At 36.1% G+C, this 22,325-nt stretch overlaps 1 protein-coding gene across 4 annotated transcripts; it reads left to right on the top strand.

Moving 5' to 3' along the window:
- Positions 1 to 2,313: 2,313 nt before the first annotated feature.
- On the top strand, positions 2,314 to 22,188 carry LOC149011023 (uncharacterized). 4 transcript variants are annotated; one of them, XM_089163480.1, is made up of 7 exons: positions 2,314 to 2,451; positions 3,392 to 3,456; positions 17,020 to 17,159; positions 18,050 to 18,296; positions 20,137 to 20,198; positions 20,495 to 20,592; positions 20,781 to 22,188. In XM_089163480.1, exons 3-7 carry the CDS (start codon positions 17,052 to 17,054, stop codon positions 20,848 to 20,850), a joined length of 585 nt encoding a protein of 194 aa, XP_089019606.1. In that variant the 5' UTR covers positions 2,314 to 2,451; positions 3,392 to 3,456; positions 17,020 to 17,051; the 3' UTR covers positions 20,851 to 22,188. The 4 variants fall into 4 exon arrangements, with proteins under 4 accessions (XP_089019606.1, XP_089019607.1, XP_089019610.1 ...); XM_089163481.1 differs by having other exon boundaries at positions 2,314 to 2,448; XM_089163484.1 differs by lacking the exon at positions 3,392 to 3,456.
- Positions 22,189 to 22,325: the final 137 nt, after the last annotated feature.

Genomic DNA, 22,325 nt, shown 5'->3' on the forward strand with positions numbered 1-22,325 from the left:
AAAAGTCAGCAATATTACTTATCGAATTGAATGAAATAGTCATAAACAGAGACTTGGACAAATTCCATAAGCCCTTCCTATAAATACTTACAACAACACAAACTACTCAATATCATTCAGAGATCTTCTGGGCATTCTTGTTTCCTTCGAAGCTGTTCTTGTCATCTTAATTCTTAGTTATTCTGGCAGCTGCTGCAATCAACTTGAATAATCTCTGAGATGGGTTTCCGGCAGAGAGCTATCTTTGCTTTGGTTCTTCTTGTCTTTGTTACCATACTTGGTCAAGATAGTACTGTTGAGGCGACGAGAGCATTAGTCAATGATTTTGCAAGTACAAATCCTTTGATGAATTATCCTTCAATTTATGAGAAGGTTAAATCAAGCATGGGTTGTTGGCTTGGGCAATTGTCATCAGGGCCAAGTCCTCCTGGTGATGGACACTAGTTCGTGTTCTGCAAGATATGAATTTAAAACAAGGTTACGTATGGCTAGCGTCTCTTCAGTTTTTTCTGCAAATTAATGACATTCGTTAATGAGGAACGCAAATATGACGAGCGTCATGGAAAAACGCATTGTTGGACTACCCTCTAGAGTCTACATGTTTTTCTCATACACTTAAGTTGCTCTATGTGCAAGAAAGACTACGAGCCATTAGTTGAAGATTATACATAGTTAAATTGTAAACAATTTTTGTTATTGTCTTCATTGATTAAGTTATTCATTGCCAATATATGGTTATTTTTGTGGTGCAAAAGAAGGAATTTTCTCCTGTAGATGGTGTTCTTGTGAAGAATTTTATCCCAAAAAAAAAAAAACAACTTCTTACAAAGATCTAATAAGAACCCACACCATGCATTTAGATAAGGAAATCATTTCAAGAGTGTTTTTTTTGTTAATCGGTTTTGGGATCGAGAGATGCAGGAAGAAATGGGTTATCTGTTAAATTGACATCTAGTTTTTAACTTTTGCATAATTTACATCTGATTCACATGGATCTCTTGGATGAGGTTGGGCTGACCCGTTTCATTGGGCCATAACCCATCTGATTGGCAATCGCACTGTATCTTCCCCTGAAATTGTACACCATGTTTTTCATACATTAAACATTGGCCGGCTATATTCAAGGATTTAGCATTTTCTGTACCACCAAAGAGCACTTTGTGGGAAACAATACTTTTGCTTGCAACAAATTTGAGTCTCCCAACTGATGTTGTAAATGACATTGTCGTTGTACGAATTGACATGTAATTGATTGCAAATTCAAGGTTGATTATATGTAATTCAATACTCCATCAAATATGATAAGGATATGTGGTATGTATAGGAGATCCCACTTAAAACTATGGATGACGCATGCCATTGTAGGAGATAGGGATAAGACAAATATCATGGAGGATATGATAGATTGAGGTGTCTTATAAAGAATTAGGGCTGCCTTATGATAGGATGATTACAAACAATGATCGTGTTCTCCTCACACATTTTTACTATCCAAACATTTAAGTCAGAGGGTCACTGTTGAACATTTATGATCTACTTAAATATGTAGTAAAGAAATGTGAGGTAAGGAGTATGAATCACCTCCCTGTCCGGGGAGCACATACCGCCCCTTGATGTTTCTATTGCGCACAACAAGGATGGGCCCCACATCTGAATGTTGATAAAATGGTAGGATCCTGATAGTCCCACATGCAAGGTTTAAAGTATCCCACGATACCATACGATTCTAGCCGATACGTATTCATATTTGACCCAACTGATATGATACATCTCGATACATTTCTCCATTGAATTACATTAAAATACATTAGCCAGAGTGATACAATAATCGATACAGGACGATATGTCTCTTAAAATCACCTAACCGATACGGTACTCGATACCGATACTTTAAACCTTGCCCACATGAGCCCGCTTCTATCGTATGATTCGGTGTTAGGTGAGCTGTGAGCAGTATGTGTTCTCTCAACGGAAAGGTGATTCGGACTCCGAAAGTAGCACAATCCTCTGCCATGGTGGATTCCAACTCATTGCAAACCGGAGGTGAAAAATGAGTTGGTCTGTATGGTAAAAGAGCGTAGTGGAAGGGCGTATGGGTAAATTTACTTTGCTCAACTTACTGGTTGCATGGAAATAAACAAATTAATGTAAGGCTAACATCGTAAATTCGTTAAGGGAGAGGTTAATTTATCCAGTTAATCGGATTGCATGAGAGGGGATTGGTTAAAAAGGAATGTGTCAAGGGGCATATCGGGAATTCAATTAAGCAAAAGAGAAGTTAGAACTTAGAAGTATAACCTCTCTTCGCACTTTGAAAATGGGAGTGGAGAAAACGATGTACAGGAGAGGGTGACTGTTCTTGTGAGATCTGAAAGATAACTAGAGAGTGGGAGGAGAGGAATTTGGTTGACGCTTCGGGAGAAAGATCCAATACGAGATTTCCTTCAGGTGGTAAGCATTTCTTTCCTATTTAAGTTCTTTTTCTTCAAATCTCTAAAATCTGAGATAGGTTTTTCATCCTATAATGATTTATCCTAGGGTTTCCAATTCCAGGTATGTTAGAACGATTATACCTTGTTAGAGCTCATGCGTTAGTTTTTTGAGTTTGAATGATAAGCATGTTAAAGAATTCTGCAGAATGGGATCCATGCATGTAAAGATCAGATCATGCTATGTTATGGAAGAATGGAGTTAATTATATCATGATGTTACAATGTGTTCGTTGTTTTGATTCTTGAAGGAATGGGACTAGTAGCCATTTTTTAGCATTATGATTTAAAGGACTGTCGTATGTGGCTGGGAATTTTTAAAAGAAACATATACTACTTATTATGATGTGATGGATTATGAATTTGAGTGCTGGATACAATCATGACATCACGTTCATAGGTGTTGTTTCCCTTCCCATATTTGTTTCAGTGGCGAGCTTTCCAAAATACAATTTGATTCAGTATTGTTGATGGCATAATTTGTAGATAGAGTTTGCCCATTCAGTTTTGAGTTAATTTTGCTATTCCTTTTTTTCTTTTTTAATATATATATATATATATATATATATATATATATAAATAATATAATATATATATATATTATATATATATAAAAATATATATATATATATATATAAATTTTTTTGTGTCCTTTGGTTAGGATATACATATACTTTACATTAAGCCCATGTAGGATTTAGTCCAGCCACACTCTGGAAGACGTATAGCTATATATATTTTAGAGACCTTTCTATAACAGTCTTTATGCTGATTTTTTTTGTCATCGATGAACTACATTGAGAACAAGAATTGAACATTAGTTGCATATAAGAAAGGAGAAATAGATCTAGTGGTTTTACAAATCCAGAATTTAATATCCTAATTACGGATTAATTTTGTAGGACACACATTTGGGATTTTATTTGTCAATAGTGGAGGGGATTTATTATCCTTTTGACATCTCCAGGTTAGTATAAATATTGTTTTCTTTATGAAATATATGTTTTGAATTTAATCACTTCAGATATATATGATTTTACATTTTACTCATTATGGAAAGTGAATGCATCTTTTGATGTGATTGTATCATGATTTTGTTATTAGCGTAACGTGAAATTCACAGTTGCAATATAAATGATGCGTAGGGAACTAAATAACTGTTATTATCTTAATTATGGAATTGAAAGGAATGGTGTGGTGAATTAATGCTATAAAGCTCAACCTGTCTCAATAGGAATGGAGATCTCCCTTTTATTATTTGCTCTCTTGCTACAGTGGGATGCTCAACAGATGCTGTCTAGAGGGCATAATGCTACTATGGCAATGAAAATTGGGGTTGGGCCAGGGGGATTGGTTTCAGTGAATTTCTTAACAAACCATGTGGTGAGGCATGTGACCAATAGCCTTTGATCAGAGTTACTTGATTCATTTAATTTGTGCATTAGATGAACACATAATGACCTAGAAGTTGTTTTTTAAAATGGAAAATTTTCATGCCATTTTATATTCCTATTTGTCTATCTTGTTATGTATTTAGTTATGATTTAATAAGGTAATTGTATTTAGATCCATTAAGCTAGTAAGTTTTCCCTGTTACTTATAACATTCTTCTTAAAAAGCTAGCATAGTTTTAGATTGTAATACGAGGTATACCCCATGCTTTAGTGGTTGAATCACTTTTCTTCCTTTTGAGGGCATGCATGTTTATATACTTTGGATCTCTAGATATTTAGATTATGTATTCCTTTTTAAGATGAGAGTAAATCAATTCTGGATTATATATGATGTGTGTTATTGTGGATAATTTAGATATACCTTTGTAGAGGTAAACCATATATATTTCCTTATGGACACTAAATTTTGTAAGACTCCATAAATTTTCATGACCATGTATTAGATCCTAATATGTACTTAAGATTTTCTTCGAAGATTGCCTTGCTAGAGTAATTTGTTGTAGTAGGATAGTCAAGACACTACTCTCTTTTTTTCTACCATATTTAAAACAAAACCCAAAGTACCAAAATAAACATTTCTTGACCATTTGAACATCTCCTTGAGAATAAGATCTATTATTTTTATTTTTAGTATGTGTTTTTATGTCTTTCACTATATACATTATGGTGATTGTAAAATGGTCCGACTATTTTTTATATGGGTTAAATAGGAATGGTTTCTATTGGCCATCAGCACGAGAAGAATGGTTGAAAGCATAATTCTAATTTTGACCAAAACGACCAAATTTTTTATATAATCTTGGCTTTCAACAAAATTGAGACGAAAATCCTATGGGCAAGAAACTTTATTCCCATGCTCCAACCCATCATAGTCGAAATTTTAACCAAGATGGGTCAAAACCAATTTGCAAAACCTTATTCAAAAGTCTGAAATCTCGGTTGAAATTTGCAAAATTTGCAGAACTTGTAGGTGCCGCTGGTTAAAATTTCCAGGCTTTCCCCCTTTTATTGCCTTTTCCCCTCTTTTAACCTCTTTTTCATTAAAAAAATCATTGCTACTTTGTCTTCCTTCACCTCATTTGCTTCTTGCTCCATGGTTATAGTCCATATGGAGTATATGGTGGAGTTGTTGGATGTGCAATGCTCTATAACTTTATCCAGAGTATGTGTCTTATGGGATGGATCCACCCAGGGACTTAACTTGGAATTGAAGACTGTGAGTTTCTTTTTGGTTATTGTATTTGTATTCTATCTAAATTTAATGTATGCAACACAATTTCTTCAATTTTATAAAGTTTGTATCTCTGGAAACCTCTCATGTATCCTAACACTGAGGAATAACTATCCAGTGGTTGATTTTTTGTTATTATTATTTTTTAACAACAACTCTAGAAGCTCCCCAAAACCTAGTGCCAAAGCTACCTGGGAAAATTCCCAGGTCTAGATCGAGATTTCTGAAATTTTGGTGCCATCTCAGTTTTGAGGCCAGTTTTGGAGCCTGTTCATTAAGATCATTAGGTCCTACTTTATGAGATTTTCAAAACTAACCATGGTACTCAAGGTGGGCGAAGAGGACCTGATGATGCAGTGCATTGCCAAGGCTGAAGATAAGTTAATGAATCATTAATTCAATTGGCAATTAAGGAAACAACAAGAAGGTGCCATGGTGCAGCTGTATGCTGTTTAGCCATATAATTCAGCAGATATGGGTCAATCTTCTCAACCACAACTCCAGCAAATTCTGAGGAGCTTTTCAGATATTTCTGAAGAGCCAACCGGACTTCCTCCACCACGATGGCATGATCATAGTATTTGATTGGGACTTGGTAGCCGACCCATTTATGCTAAAGCTTATCAGTATCCACATCACCAAAAAAAGGAAACTGAAAGCATTGTAGCTGATATGCTCCAGACTGGTGTCATACGACCCAGTTGCTACTCATATTCTTCTCCAGTAATCTTGGTTAAGAAACATGATGGATCTTGCCACATGTGTAGATTATCCTAGTCATCAGTGAATTATTAGATGAACTTCATGGTGCACAACATATTTTCAAAATTGGACCTTCGTTCATGTTATCATAAAATTCGTATAATATCGGATGATATTGAAAGATCAACCTTTTGTACTCATCATGGTCCCTACGAATTTCTAGTGATGCTATTTTGCTTGACCAGTGCACCATCAACTTTTCAATCATTGATGAACCAAGTATCTTTGAATTACTTATGGAAATTCATATTGGCTTTCTTTGACAATATCTTGGTGTACAATTCGTAGTTGGAAGAGCATCAAAAGCATTTACACATTACCCTATCAATTTTGAGAGCCCATAGTTATTTGTTAAGAAAAGCAAATGGCAATTTGGTCAAGACAAAATGAAAGACCAAAGCCATACCATATCTTGTGAAGGTGTTGAAGTCAATTCTAATAAAATTTCTTCTATGATGAGTTGGCCTCTGCTACAAACTCCTGAGGCTATGCTAGGCTACAACCTCCTGAGGCTATGCTTTTTTTTTTCCGGCTCATAGGTATTATCGGGGATTCTTTAAGAATTTCATAAAAATTGCTGGACCTCTAATCAGCATGACCAAGAAAGACTCCTTCACATGTATTCAAAAAGCCATGGATGCATTCCAAAAATTAAAAGAAGCAATGACCAATGCACCAGTGCTTGCCCTACGCAACTTCACAAAACTAGTTATGTTAGTGTGATGCTTGTTGATTAGGGATTTGAGTTGTTCCCTTCAAGATCACCGAATTGCACTCTAGCCAAGCTCTGCAAGGAAAGAATTTATTAGTGTGTCTATCTATGAGAGTAGATGTTGGCTTTAGTCCTAGCAGTACAAAAGTGGCATTCTTTTCTCCTGAAATGACAGTTCATTGTATGCACAGATCAGAGAAGCTTGCAAAATTTATGGGTTCAAAAAATTGCATTGCTTGCACGATATTGCTGGCTGTATGAGTTGATGGCTTATGATTTCGTTATTGAATACAAAAAGGGCAAAGAAAATATTGTGGCCAATTCTTTATCTCGACATGAAGAAGTTGGAAAGGATGATGCAGCTTCAAATGGGAAAAAAAAGCCATCTTGGGTCTCATTGTTGACTAGGTCATGGCTGTCAAAGTAGAGGTGGAGCAGAACTTGAATCTTGAAAATTCAAGGATGGGCTAATATTCTTTAAAGATAAAGTTTACCTTCACAAGGACTCTTTGTTAATTGTCCACATATATCAAATCCAAGGTTGCCCACATGAAGGGTTTGATAAAACTCTCCAAAGAATATGGACAAAGTTTCTTTTAGCCTCATATGTGAGATAAACTGAAGAAGTTTAGCATGGGCAAGCCTTGGCGCAACAATTAGTGGACCATAGTTGTAGCCCCAGGGTCAAGACAATGAAACAGCCTCCCAGGAAAATTTGTTGGGGGTAAGACTGTGTAGGAAAACTGCCTCCTTGGACTTTGCTTGTGTGGAAGCCTTTGGCACCAGGGTTTGTTGTTACTGAAGAAGTTTATCGCTGAATGTGACATTTGTCCACATCACAAAGTTAAATAGTCTTCTCTAGCCAGCCTCTTACAACCATTACTTATTTCACAATACCATATGGGAGGATGTGTTTATGGATCTCATCAAGGGTTTATCACTATCTAAAGGAAAATTAGTCATTTTGGTTGTAGTGATAGGTTATCCAAGGATGCCCACTTTATTCAACTCTCATCCTTTACAGTGCTGTGCATTGAGCAAAAACCTTCTCTGACCATGATTTCAAATTACATGGACAAGGACAATTGTTTGTGATAGGGAGGATCCTACCTTTACTTATAACTTTTGGGCTAACTTGTTCAGTTGTTTTGACTTAATGGAACTAACTTCAACTTCAGTTCAACATATCATCCTCAAAGTGATGGTCAAATTGAAGTAGTGAACTGGGCATACGAAATTTACTTGTTCAAATACTTAGGAGTGGGAGATGGTTTTCTTTGGCGGATACTGCTACAACACAAGTTGGGACTATATTATCAAAACCACACCTGATGCTGTTTATGGTTGATCGTCACCATCTTTTCTTACATATATCTAGGAACAACACCAGCTGAATTGGTGGCTATGCAACTGTTGGGTCGTGGTCTAAAGGTCAAAGACTTGCACAATACTCTCCAACAGTCACAAGAAAGGATGAAGAGAATCTGTGATCATCACCACCAAGAGCGGCACCTCGACATTGTTGATTGGGTGTATTTGAGACTCCAACCTTATCGCCAGTCAACTGTGGCAATGCAAAAGAATCTCAAATTATCTCCACAATTTTATGGCCCTTTCAAGATAATCCGGAGGGTGGGACCGTAGTTATATATAGATTAAAAAAGAAATTGGGTGCTTCTATAGTTCTATCCAAGTTCAACTAATTTGAACATCTGATGAAGACCATTGTTTATTGCCATGACTACAAGCTTTGTTATAAAACAAGTTCACGAAGGGAAGAGGCAAGTGCTGGTTCATCGGAATGGCAATCTCTTGTAGAAGCCACTTGGGAATTTTTATCTGATATGATAAAGCAGTCCAGATATTGATCTTGTGGACAAGACTCCTTTAAGGGGATGCGATGACACAGTCATGCATGCCAGGGGTTGGGTAAAATAGGTCATGAGTTTTTTTGCATGATAACAGTATGGCCCTTCTTCAGTGATAGCACAATACTGGTTATCTACCCCCCTTTTTGGTGTCTTGTTCTGCAGTCTTAGAATTTTTTTTTGGGGTGCTTTGGTCTTAGAATTTTTTGTTAATGGGATGTGGAACTTTCTGGTGACCTCTGAACTTTCGAGCTTCATTTTCAATTGACTGAGGTTGGTACCCTAGTGATCCTGATGTGGAGGTCTATTATCAGTCTCTTTGCAAATTCTCCATTAAACCTGCTTAAGAGACTTAACAATTTTCTATCCCTAAAGTAGGCTAGCTCATCCAAACTTGCTTGGGTATGCATTTTGTACCTCACCTAGCTAAGTTTTGGTTGAAAGTTGTTTCATGACAAGCATTCTGATGATGACAAGGTCAAGTGGAGGTATTACTTTGCCTTCCTGATGTTATATATTCCGTAACCATATGGAGAGCTTTCTACGCTAGTTTGTGGATTGTTGTACTTCCATTGATTCCTTAAGGTCAGCTTTCAAATTTTTTTTTGGGTATTTTTAATAATCTAATCTCAATAACCATGGACACTTGAAGCATTTTAAGGCATGATGTTTCTTAAAAGGATGGTGGTTAGGTTTTAAGGATGTGTGGTCAACAGGTCTCATGCTCATCCCCCACTTCGCTTGGTTTGAATATCTAGAAGATTTTACCTTATTGCAGAAATTCTTTTGAACTCCTTCCTATGATCCTAGTGGAGCTAGGGGCATGTGAGCTTTCTAGCAGATATATGCTATTCTTGAATATTGAATATTTCAGCTCATTTCTTTTCTCAGTAGTTTTTAATGCAAGTATTCACATGTTCTTGTCACCACAATGGGTGAAACCATGGTGCAAATTTTTATTGGCATCTCCATTCTTTAGAAATGAAACCTGTGGTGAATCAAAACATGAGAGATTTCATAGGTTTTGACTGGTTTTGACCCCGCCAACCTCTTTTTGCTGATTTTTTGTGCTTTCAACACATTTTTTCACTCAGTTTCAGTCACTCCTTTGCAATCTTTCACACCATTTTCTTGTTCTTTGGGGATTTTGGAAGATTTTGCAAGGTTTGTTCCAAATTTTCCATCTTTCTTCTTTTTGTTGATGGCTTAAATGGTCTTGTATGACTGAGATTAATATATGATTAGTCTAGGACTATGACCTATGATCTATGATCGTGTGTGGTTCAATTTTACAAAGTTTGTATTTCTTTGAACTTCTCATTTGTTAGTATACTTGAATGATATTTTTTCATTGTTTTTTTTAGCAAAGTACTAGCTTCATTGTATTCATTATGCTTTAAATAGGAAGTAGACAAGAAATCAGATGAAAAAACCTTCAAAAAATGGCTGAAACATGTTGGGAAAAGTTCCAGGTTTTGGCTGAAATTTTGTTCAAAACCACCATATCTTGGTCTTGAAGCTGGTCGAAACTGGCCTCAAAACTGAGATTCTGATCCTTGGTGAAAGTTAATGTTGATGGCTGTTCTTTGGGCTATGCTAACAGGCCTGGTGCTAGAGGTATCTGCAGGGATACCGACCCTAATGTTATTTGTCAGTTTCTATGCTTCTTGTTGTTTGGTCTATTTAACAGCAATGATTAGTTCTTCAAGTTTTCTTCTATGACATGAACCGAAAAATCACACATTGTTATAGAGAAGTGGCTTTGGAGGTGGAATTCCTTATAAAGTTAGTTTTAAAGCTTGAACTTTCTTTGCCCTTAGCTAATTTGCTTACTTTGGTCAATGATAAATTAAGAATGGATGCTCAGCAAAGACCTAGATTTTGATTATTCCAGCTTTTATTTCCTGGTATGCTTGTTGGGCTCTTGTTAAATGTTTGGAGCTTCTGTCTTTCCTGGTTGTCTTTCTGTAAACTAGTTGTTACATCCTTTGGTTCACTCCTTTAAATTTAAAAAATATTTTAGAAAAAAAGAGGCACGTTTCAATAAACCTTGATCTTTTTGTCTAGTGGGTCTTAATCTTATCCTTTTCTGTATGTTAATACTTAGCTGAACTAAAGTTGTCAACGCATCAAACTTGGTCATTTGTTAGGTTTGTAGTCAAATAGTTGAAATTCTTTTGTCTCACCATATGCTGCTCTGCTTTTTCTTTCATATTTTTATTTTCTATTTTGGACATACCTTCACAATTCCTTCCTCAAAATGCCTCCTATTATGTTTGGTAGACTAGTAGGCCTAATTTATCTTCTTAAGGCCATTCTGCTTTTCATGAAGATTCCTTCCTCCAAATCTTGATGGATAAGATCCAATATGATCTTCCCTCAACTCTGCACCAAATATGATATTTGGTGTGATAGTTTCCATAATCTATCAGTTTTGATGCCTATTTGCATTTCAAGAAGGTGCTTTACCCCAAAAGTTCTTGGCGGGAAGGAATTGAGCATAATCTTTTCTCAAATGTTACATCTTTTTAAAAATCTATTTCTATCTTTTGACATAAAAGAATGAATCGATATTTATTTTCCATACTAGTGTTCAACAAATCTTAAATTTTGGGGATAATGTGTCATGCATTTCCAATTTCATTATTGCATCCCCTAATTATTGTTTTTTGTTTCCCAATTATGGATAACATTAAGTTTCCATACATGTTTCTCTACTCCTAAATCTTTAACAGAGTCATCAGTTTTGTTCTCTGAATAAAACCTTCTTTCTCCATAAACCATCCATAAGAAATTTGGATTTCATTGAAGAATGCTTGTAACCATCTTTTCTTGGGTAAATATTCATCACTTTCTATACTTTTTATTTTCTCCGTTGTTTGGTGTCAGTATCATTTGCACTGAATTGTCATTTTGTTGTTTTATCATCATAGAATGTTTTATCAATGAATAGTAACAATTGTGACTTTGTTCAATCAAGAAGATGCACATAGTATAGGGATTTATTTCAATATCTTATATAGAAATATTCATATGAATGTATTTTTTCTTGTTTTACAAATTGCATTGGCACCCCAAAATGGAGGCTTTAAAGCACTAACACCCCACTATATGTTTAAAAAACACCAACACCCCAGCTCATTAAACACACTAGTCCATTTTGTTAGTGAAACCATTAACCCATTGTTTATTTTTCTTTAATTCCAAAAATGCCCTTACCAAAACTTGAGGGGAAAAAATGGATTATTAGATGTTTGACACGTGTTTTACTCTAATCCTACGCTCATTATTCTTCCAACATCATCCCCCAATCTATTCTCTCTCCTCACTCGGCTCTCCTCTGCTTCACCCTCTCCACCTTCGGCTCCGGGAACGCTAGCGACACCACAACCACCATTACCGCCTCCTTCACTTGATGAATCAAGAAGATGGAATTCATCTTCTCACTTCAATCTACTACTTATATTTTAAGTTCTAAAAGATGCTGGTTTTCATAACAATTGCTTTTCCACTTCCATTAACCCTAGGCAGCAGTGATTCTTCAGATGCTTGAATCCTTATTGGTTGGTCTTGCAACAATGGTATGGTTTCTTCAAGTCTCACTTTTCTCATTTTAAAACTAAATAAAAAAATCAACTGAAGAAAACCATATATTGTTCATAACAATACCAGATTCAATTAGTACAAAAAAGCTAAGATAGACATAGGGAAGAAAAACTCCTGAAGAACATGTTGGTAATGAAATCCAAAATAGGGTTCTCCTGCAACATGTGTTGGTCCTATATCAGATTCAGCTTTTAACTTTGGCTTCTCTAATCTGTTGTTGTTTTTTTTAAAGCATTTGGATGGCTTTGGTCTGAATGAAATCAATCCTTCCAGCAATTTTACTAGCCGACCTAGTTGCAGGGGTTGAGTCTTGGGCTTGGGTGATGCTACAATTACCGGAGAAGAGGTGGGATTTAAGATTCAGCCTTTAAATCTTCTTCCTCCTCATTTCTCTAACTGCTCATCTTTTCTCTGGTTTCCGATTTCTCTTTCCATCTCTGTTCGCCAGGGAATTCTATAGCGTAGGATTGAGAAATAGAGAGGAAAGGTAGAATGGGCATAATTGTACTTCTATATTTGGACACTAACATTTCTAACGGAACAGGAGTTAGGTGCTTTTTAAACTTAAACTAGGGTGCCAGTGCTTTAAGGCCCCTCCATTTTGGGGTGCCGGTGCAATTTTCTCTTTTATTTATTAGTGAGAAAGATTTTTGTTAACAAACTAATTATTACAAATGTATAATAGTTGGGAAATAACGTATCTATTATACAAAAAGACTACCAATTTTAAATAAACTATAATGTTCCACTTGTTTATTCCGGGGCTAAAATATTACCACTTCTAAATTATGTATGGCAATATTGTTGGAAGAAATTTTTAGGGTAAATGATGTCTCCCATCTTAGTTGGATGAATGACACCTAAACCTCCTCTTAATATTCCAATGATTCTTATACCTACCATTAACTTTTGTTGTCAAGTGTCGATTTTAGTCCTCAATGTCCTCACATTGTTAAAATACCCAAATACCATAACACCCCTTGACTTAAACCAAATTAAAAGACCAAAGTACCCCTAAACGATATATGGAGAGCAACTTTGGAATCAAAAGTTTTTAAACTAAGTAGAGTGAAGATAGAATTCCTAGTTTGTAACTTTGGTCATGATTGGACGTATGATGAGGTGGTGAAACTTAATGATAATGAAATTCCTCAAAGTGATGTTTTAGGTAACATGGTTTAGTCATCATATATAAAAAAGGTGATGTTGAATGATGTTTCCCAAAGAATTAAGATAGGGTGGATGACTTGGAGAGGTGTATCAGGGTCTTGTGTGATCAACACATTCTTTTAAAGTTTGATGGAAAATTCTATTAAGGTCCGTTGTTCGACTTTGCTATGATGTATGGTAAAAAGCATCGTATGGATAAATTCAATGTAGCATAAATGAGGATGTTAAGATGGATGAGTGACAAAACTAGGAAGAATAAGATAATGAATGATCATATTAGAGTTGGTTTGGTAGTAGCTCCAATAAGTGACAAACTACGAGAAAGTTGTTTGAGGTGGCATGGCCACATTCGGTGAAGGCTAGTAAATGTTCCTGTATGGAGAAGTGATATAATCTAGATTGAAGGAATTAAAAGAGCTAGGGGCAGACCTAAGATAACCTTAAGAAAAGCGGTGTGAAAGGATATGCATGGCTTAGGTTAGCAAAAGTATATGCTTTTGAAGCATCTCAAGGTTTTAATATCCAAATCGTCCCAAAGTCGGACTTGTTCTAGCCCTCTTAAACAGCTACGAGTTACTCAGATCTTGTATCTGAAATGAAATGCAAACTCACTTTAGTTATAACTTCGTGGTAGGGGGCAACGTGTGGTTGAATTGCTCCAAATTAGCAATCTAACCAATAATCAATCTGGTGAACTCCTCTGTTTTTTGGGCTCCATGTGCTACAATCTGATCACACATAATGCTTGTATATGTAAACTAAATCATAAACACCTGAATGAAAAAAGAATCCTGTCAAGGTTAAGAATTGATTTTGGGTTCTTGTCCATCTCTTGGGTAAAAAGGTTCTCTTGAATCTGATTTCTGTATTGAATGAAAGAGGTCCTGCCATCCTTCTCTTTGATCTCATAGATGGGATTTTTTCTGAGAATCTGAATCCTTACCTTTCTAATCTACATTGACGTTGCACCTACCCCTACCCCCACCCTTTGTTTTTCCTTTCTATTCGTGGGTTTAGAGGAGTTAATTAGGCAAAGAAGAGTTGTGAGAGGGTGATGTTTAAACTATCAATAGGATTACAAGGAGTCAATTATGCATACAAGGATTGTGAAGGCGGGATCTTTTATTTCAAAGAAGGGTTTTGGGATGGGGAGCCGATTATTACAGAAAGGAAGGGTTGTGAGATGGAAATCATGGTGTGTGACCATAGAACAAAATTCAATCGAAACTTGCAAAATTTTCACTAAAATTTTCCATTTTGGAAACCTCAAAACAAAAAACTAGGGGACCGAAAAAGAAAAAATCCCAAATTTCAATTGAAATGGTTGAAATTCCGTCGAAACTTGTCGAAACCTAGAAACTTGTCGAAACTTGGTTCAACCCAACTGGTTTATGAGAAAAAAAAATCGGAGGAAACATGGGAAATTTCGTGATAAACATGGAAAATTTCGTGAAAACCTGAGAAATTTCATGAAAACTTGGGAAATTTCGTGGAAACCTGAGACTTTTTCTTGCAAGTTTTCAAAACTTCCACAAATTTTCAATTTTTTTGATTCTTTCATGTTTCCCCAAATACCACAACAAATGCCCCCAACATCAGGACTTCCCTATCCAAATTGTGTATTTCAGACTAATTATCTTAGGCATGTTGATGACTAGACTTATAAAGTTGTAGTTGTTGATTACTTTCCATAGGCATAAAATGTCATGGGATATCTATGCTCGTTGATTGGAGGAGAGGATGTTACATGTATAATACTACTCAGCTCACAGGATGGATCCAACGAGGCACTCGTCTTAGCATTGAGTTGTACTTTCCTTTTATTGTCAGTTACTTTGTGTTTGATGTTTTGAAGTTAGATATTATATATTGAATCTTATGTAGTTAAGAAAGATAAAGGAGATATTCAAAGTTGTAATAACTATAGGGGCATTGGGTTTATGCCGGGAAGATCTACAATGGAGGCTATTTACCTAATTAGGAAACTTATGGATAGGTATAGAGAATGTAAGAAAGACCTTCATATGGTATTTATTGACTTAGAAAAAACTTATGATAGAGTCCGTAGAGCATTAATTTGGCAAGTACTAGAGAAAAGAAGTGTTGCAAGTAAATATGTAGATATAGTTAAGGATATGTATGATGGTTTGGTGACTAGTGTTAGAACAGTGGGGGGACAAAGTAATGAATTCTTGATAATAGTTGGGTTACATCAAGGGTCAACTTTAAGCCCATATCTATTTGCACTGGTAATGGATGAATTAACCAAAAGACATTCAAGATGAGGTCCCCTGGTGTATGCTTTTTGCGGATGATATTGTGTTGATTGATGAGACCCAAGTGGGGATTAATACCAAATTAGAATCATGGAGAGTAGCTTTGGAATCAAAAGGCTTTAAACTTAGTAGATCGAAGACAAAAGATCTAGTTTGTAACTTTAGTCATGATTGGATAGATGATGAGGTGGTGATGCTTGACGATAAAGAGATTCCTCAGAGTGATTGTTTTAGGTACCTAGGTTTAGTAAAAGAGGTGATTTAGAGGATGATGTTTCCCAAAGAATTAAAATAGGGTGGATGAAGTGGAGAGGTGCGTCCGAGGTCTTATGTGATCGGCGTATTCCATTAAAGCTTAAAGGAAAATTTTATAGGACCATTGTTTGACCAGCTATGATGTACAGTGCAGAGTGTTGGGCTGTTAAAAAGAATCATATGGATAAACTCAGTTTAGTAGAAATGAGGATGCTAAGATGGATGAGTGGCAAAACTAGGATGGATAGGATAATAAATGATCATATTAGAGCTGGTCTGGGAGTTGCTCCCATAATTGATAAGTTTCGAGAAAGTCGTTTGAGGTGGCACGACCACGTTCAACGGAGACCTATAAATGCCCCTGTACGGAGAAGTGATATAATCCATATTGAAGGAACTAGAAGAGCTAGGTGTAGACCTAAGATAACCTTAGGAGAAGTGGTGAGAAAGGATATGTATAGCTTAGGCCTTGAATCTAGCATGGCCTCGAATAGAACTAATTGGAGGGCTAGAATCCATGTAGCCGACCCCATTTAGTTGGGACAAGGCTTATTGTTGTTGTTGTTGTTGTTGTTGTTGTTGTATGTACTTAAGTAGTTAACTTATAGTGTATTTTTTGGACAACTCTACATTGATGTTATGTCCATTGAATGACATATCTGCATTGACTTTTTTAGCAAAATGCATGTGCCAATGTGTTCTTTATACTCTAATTAGCCTAAGTGCAAAGTCCCACCCTAAAATACTCTTTAAAACTTGTCGAAACTTGCACGAAAAGGTCCGAAGTTTCCTCCTAGCTAGGTTTCCCATTTTCACCCTGTCGAAACTTGAGTTTCCCTCGAATTTTTTTCTATGTGTGTGACAGTATCCTCCTTGCTCATATTTAATCGATTGTCTAGTTGATCTTCTTTTCTCTTCTCTTGTCTCTGGAGATTTGCAGATATCAAGGTCTGAATGAATACCTTTTTTTGCTGGAATTGAATGAATTTAATCCATGAATGGTCCATTACACAAAACAGGCCTGACGGCTTGAGCTTGCAATGAATCTCCTGATGTTATTTATAAGGAATGAACAAATTTATGCTATTTATCTTGCTTCAATGTGGTGTACAATTTGTACATTATGTTCTTTCATTTTTCCCACTACTTTGATGAAGAAGTATCTTTTTGTTCTCATTCAGTCTGTTTTTGTTCAGGATTTTATTTGAAGAACAGGAATATACAAATTATGGCAGCAGAATTACTAGAGAAGAGAGGACGGCTCACTGTCTCCAAAGGGTTAAGAAACACAAATAAAAATGTGAAAAGCTATTCAATCAGATCAATGATTTACCAGGTGAGTTACAATGAGTTTCACTCTTTCTATGTAAATATATTTTTTTAAAATTCTTTCACTGATTGATTGATATATATCTATTATAAGGGGGGGGGGCAGGGAAGAGAGGATCAAGAAACTTGAACCCAAAATCCTGGTAGTGTAGACTTTTATGCTCCACATTTCCAGCGGCTAGAGAGGTAACAATCTTCAAATCCCCAGCATAAAGAGAGGACCTGAGGTTGTGGGTGGAGGTGTGGATGGTAGATTCCACATAGGATGTCATCCTTTTTTTTTTTTTTTGGGGGGGGGGAGGGGGGGGGGCACTGGGGTGTTGCTCATATATCTCTCCCTTCCTCTCAGTCCATGACTCCATGTAAACTAAGAATCATCTCGCCACTGCTACATTCTCACCTTCGTTTTCTTGAACCTTTTTGAACACACTTAGCTCAGCCATAGGTATGACTGCGATGGAGAACAAATAGATTTTTGTTATTGTAGGTAATATTTCCTTCATGTTATCTCATCATCTCAACCCCCCACACCCAAAAAAAAAAAAAAAAAAAAAAAAAAAAAAAAAAAAAAAAGAAGGTTATCTCATCAATTGTTGAGACTATATAATTACAAGGGAGAGTTCAAGGTCTAACATCATCTCATCTTCGTCGTTTTCTCTACAACTTTCCCCATATGCACTATAATTAGTGGAGAATGGTTCAAATGTAGAGATGGAGAGAAGAGAGTTAATGAGGCTTGAGAAAGTTTCAAGCTCGCATGCCAACATAAACTCATTAACCCTCATAAGAATTGAATCTATCTTAAAACTACTGTCTTTGTTTTTCACTTTTCCTTGAGGAGTTCTTCACCTTTCATTTTTGTCTCCTTTAATGCATTCAAGTTTTTTATTCTTGCAGGTATTTGACATCTTTGGAACAGAGCTGGCGTTGCATCTATTAAAGAAGACTTGGCTGCCTGAAGCATCAGATGAGCAAAAAAGGTTGTTAAAGCCGGAGATTGTGTGCTTATGTGATCTCCAGACACAACATTCCTCCTTATGCATAGAGCGGACAATTGGAAGAAGGCAGCTTCATGGTGTCAAGGAGTTATTTCTCTCTGACCATGATGATATGCAGAGTGCACAAGCAATCCATCCATTCAGTGGTAACATCTCTACCAGAGCTGAATAGCAGAGCTGTGTCAAATGATAAGTAGAAAATCTCTCACTTTAGCTGTAGCATGTTAGCATAGGGTATAAGTTCAAATAAATAAATTCCATAGTTGCTTTGTTTTCTTCATTTTTCATTGAGTGGCCAAAAGATGGGGTGGGTGATTGAATAGGGTGTGTGGAAACCATATGCAATAACCTTACTCCCTATTATATGATCATATTAAAATAAATAAATAAATAAATAAATAAATAAATAAATAAATAAAGGTTTTATATTTGGGATCATTTCCTCTCTCTTTCTGTAGTATTGTCTTCTGTTCCTGGTTCCCCCAAAAAAAAAGAAGCACTTCTTTGTTGTCTTTGAACTTTGAGCTTGATCATTTTTGCTAGGACACAGGCTACAAAGACTCTTAGTTTCAATCCTTCTTGGAGATTCCAAACTCCAATTACAATCTTTTTTAGAAGGTCCATATCACCATATGATGCTTTGAGAATGTGGGAAAATCATCTCGTATTTCTAAATTGGGGATCACAGCTGGATCTTTTTAGAATATTAGGCTCTATCTTTGCTTTACAATAATTTAGTTGGTTTATACACATAGATATCATACTATTATATAAAAGTACATACTTTGATTCATGACAAATCTTTCATTGAACAAAATTGTCCTATTTTGTCTTACAATGACTTCTCATATATTTATTTTGAACCAACTAATTTAATTGTTTTAGGCAAAGTTGTCCATTCATCTTTTGGTGAAGTTTTTCATTTGTCCATATTGTTCAGTTTTTCACTCACAAAGACTTACCATATAACTATTAGAAATTAGACATTTTGATGTTTTGGAATGGCAAAGATGTCTACCAAACTATTGTTCAACTTTCCAAACTATTGTTTAGCTCCACGATCTTCAACAATTTGCCAACTGCCATTCCCATGGATTCTGTGGGAGTTGGTTTTCTTCGTTCGACATTTCTTCTTATGGCCCCTAAGACCTGGGCACCTCTCACCTTGAAATCCCTTAGAAATCGGATATCCTGTCCAAATCCAGTGGTGGGTCATTACTTTCTTCTCCTTAGAACAGCAGCAAAACTTGGTTGGGCTAAGCAGAGCTTCTGACGGCAGAATTAATGGCATTAGTAAATATTTGCTCTTTTCTTCTATTCTAGGCGTTCTTTTGAATTTTCCTGATCCTGTGTGGAGAATAGCAGATGCCCATATGGAAGTTTGTTACATGGATGTCGATTACCTTTGATTCTGAGATTCAACCACTTTAATGGGGTTAGCAATCTTTGATGCAGGAAAGTCATAATTATTCTGAAAGTTCATCTAATTGAAACATTTTCTTCACCCTTTAGGCTACATAGCATATGAACTTATGATTAACACTGAACTTTTTAATGAAAAGTATGTATGGTAGAAATAATTATAAACCTGAACAAGGGTTAGCAATCTTTGATGCAGGAAAGTCATAATTATTCTTAAAGTTCATCTAATTGAAACATTTTCTTCACCCTTCCGGCTACGTACCATATGAACTTATGATTAACACTGAACTTTCCAATGAAAAGCATGTAAGGTGGAAATAATTATAAATCTGAACAAGGATTTCCTCTCTGTCATCTAACTATTTCTCTAGGCTTTCAAATTGCAGTTATGGTGTCTATGAATGCATGATTTTAGGTTTTTAGTTCTTTATGTGGTCTTTGGATGGCAGATCTTAAGAATGCGTTGGTACCTATTTCATTTGACTTAAAGTGAAGTTACTTGTTTGTTTGTTAGCTTTGTCAACTTCTCATTAAAGAATCCATTTGGCTGTTGTTATCATGCAGGAAGATCCGGTACTTTAAAGCCTGAGGATGCGGATCAGAAGCCTTATGTTGCTATCATTAAGGTTTGTGTGTTTTTGTTTTCAGTTTGCATAAATTAGATACTTCATAAGATGCTAATGTTTTGTATACTTTGTAGAATGGCAGAAAGTATGTCCTACCTAGTTGTACTGGTTATTAATTTCTCCACATATCAAACTTCAACCATTCTAAAATCTATGTCTACATTTTGTCTTGTTGACTGGAACTTTGGAACTTTTGTGTTGCCTTCACTCCTAGGGAGGGCCTAGTTATATAGTTTCATATATTGATGGTAGCCGTGGTCAAAGGTCTGTAGCTCACACGTTGAGTTTTGTTGAAGGTGGTGGCATATGGAGATCCAAACGATCCTGTTACAGGAAGAATGCATTTGATGCAGGCGAAGATGGCCTTGGGAAAAATGCTCTTTCTCTTAAGAAGGTCAAATACCTCTCAAATACTTTGTGTGATTGATTTTGCAGTATTCTCTTGATATGCTTTTGCTATAAGATCATGGAGTTCCTCATCTTCATTTCCCCCATCCTCTTCATTTTCTTTAAATCGCATAAGGTCATTGTCACTATCATCTTCCACTTCAGCTTCCTTATCAAAAAATCCCTTTATAACAGGATCTCGTTTTGGAGAAGGAATACACAACTTTTGGAGAAGGAATACACAGCAACTTGTTTCTGTGGATAAGGTTCAACGGTCTCCTTGTGGTCATCTTCATCAACATCAACATCATCATCATCAGAAATGTCAAGAACAGAATCTAGCTCCAAGTTCATGGGTGCCATTGATACAAGAACTTCCAGAGGACTAGCAGACTGACTCATTGGTTGTTCAACATCTCCCTCACTTGGTTGAGATTCACAAAATAGATCCTGACTGTCATTTAGAGGAGGATGAAATGCATGCATAGATCCTTCATCAAAAGCTACTTTGCAGGAGCGTATTGGGCAAAGCGATTGAACGTGCAAAAGCTTTGGGGTGAGTGTGACTCAGTGGCAATGGTGGTTCTTATTCAGCAAAGAAGGGTCCCCTGGTTTATTCTTCACGTTGGAGAGGACTGCAGTTCTTTTTAGCAACTATAGAATGGAAGATTTCCCATTGCTATGGGGGAACCAATATGGCAGCGAACTTCTTAGCGAACACTGTGGTTAGTCTGGGGATTTTGTCTACTAATTCCCCTTGGACAGCAACAATCATAACAGAGCTAGATCTAGATGCTTCAAGACATCCTAGGTTCATATTCTAAGTTGTGGAATTAGTTGTTTTATGTGAGTGGGAACCAGTGAGGTAGGGTGTATTGGGGGCAACTGATGTTGCGGGAATGAATATTTGGTTCCACGTGTGAGTTTTATTATTGCTGTACATATACGTTTTTGCTTTTAATACAAATGACCCTTTTAACGAATTATTTTTTTTGATTTTACAGTATTGGCTCTATTAGTTCATGATCCCTTCTTTAATGTTATTCTCATGTTACTCATTTGTGATCTCAGGGGATGTGATTGTTTAATCTATTTCAAATATCGTGATGCTTATTGCATGAACTTCACTGGTGGAGTTGAGAAAACTGAAAATTGTGTTTGTTTACATGAAGAGGAGCATGGCATCTTATGGAAGCATCAAGATTAGAGAACAGGGTTGGCTGAAGTTCGAAGGTCTCTTTCATCTGTACTGTTGCTATTTATGAGTATGGATACTTCTGGCACTTCTATTAGGTAGGTAGGCTAAGAATGTCAAACAAATCTGGTTTAAAATGTGGTTTTCTGTGACCCTCATATTCTTGGTGTTGCTTGTGGACTCACTGTTTCACTGTAATATATCGTGTCAAAAGTTTTGTAAACTGTAATAGAGCTCTTGGGCTCGTGGAATAGTCAACAGTTACTACTGCATAACTTGAAAAATCTTCTATACCCAAACAGATAGATTGGGAATGTAGTTGAGAATGATTCTTTTAATTTCAGAGCTGACAGTTTATGATAGAATGCTGGATTGTCAACTGTTATATTTCGGCCCAAAAATGAACAAATTCTTGTGCCAATATTTTGATATTATTATTGAATTTTATTGCCGGTGTTCTGCATAAGGTATATTGATGGAAGTGGAACCCCTATTAGCTCAGAAGCAGAAAGATAACAAAAAAAAAAAAATCAGAGAAAAGAGAA

This window comes from Hakea prostrata, chromosome 7 (genome assembly GCF_041222555.1).
Source record: "Hakea prostrata isolate BN-2017 chromosome 7, UWA_Hpros_2, whole genome shotgun sequence".
Classification (NCBI taxonomy): Eukaryota; Viridiplantae; Streptophyta; class Magnoliopsida; order Proteales; family Proteaceae; genus Hakea; species Hakea prostrata.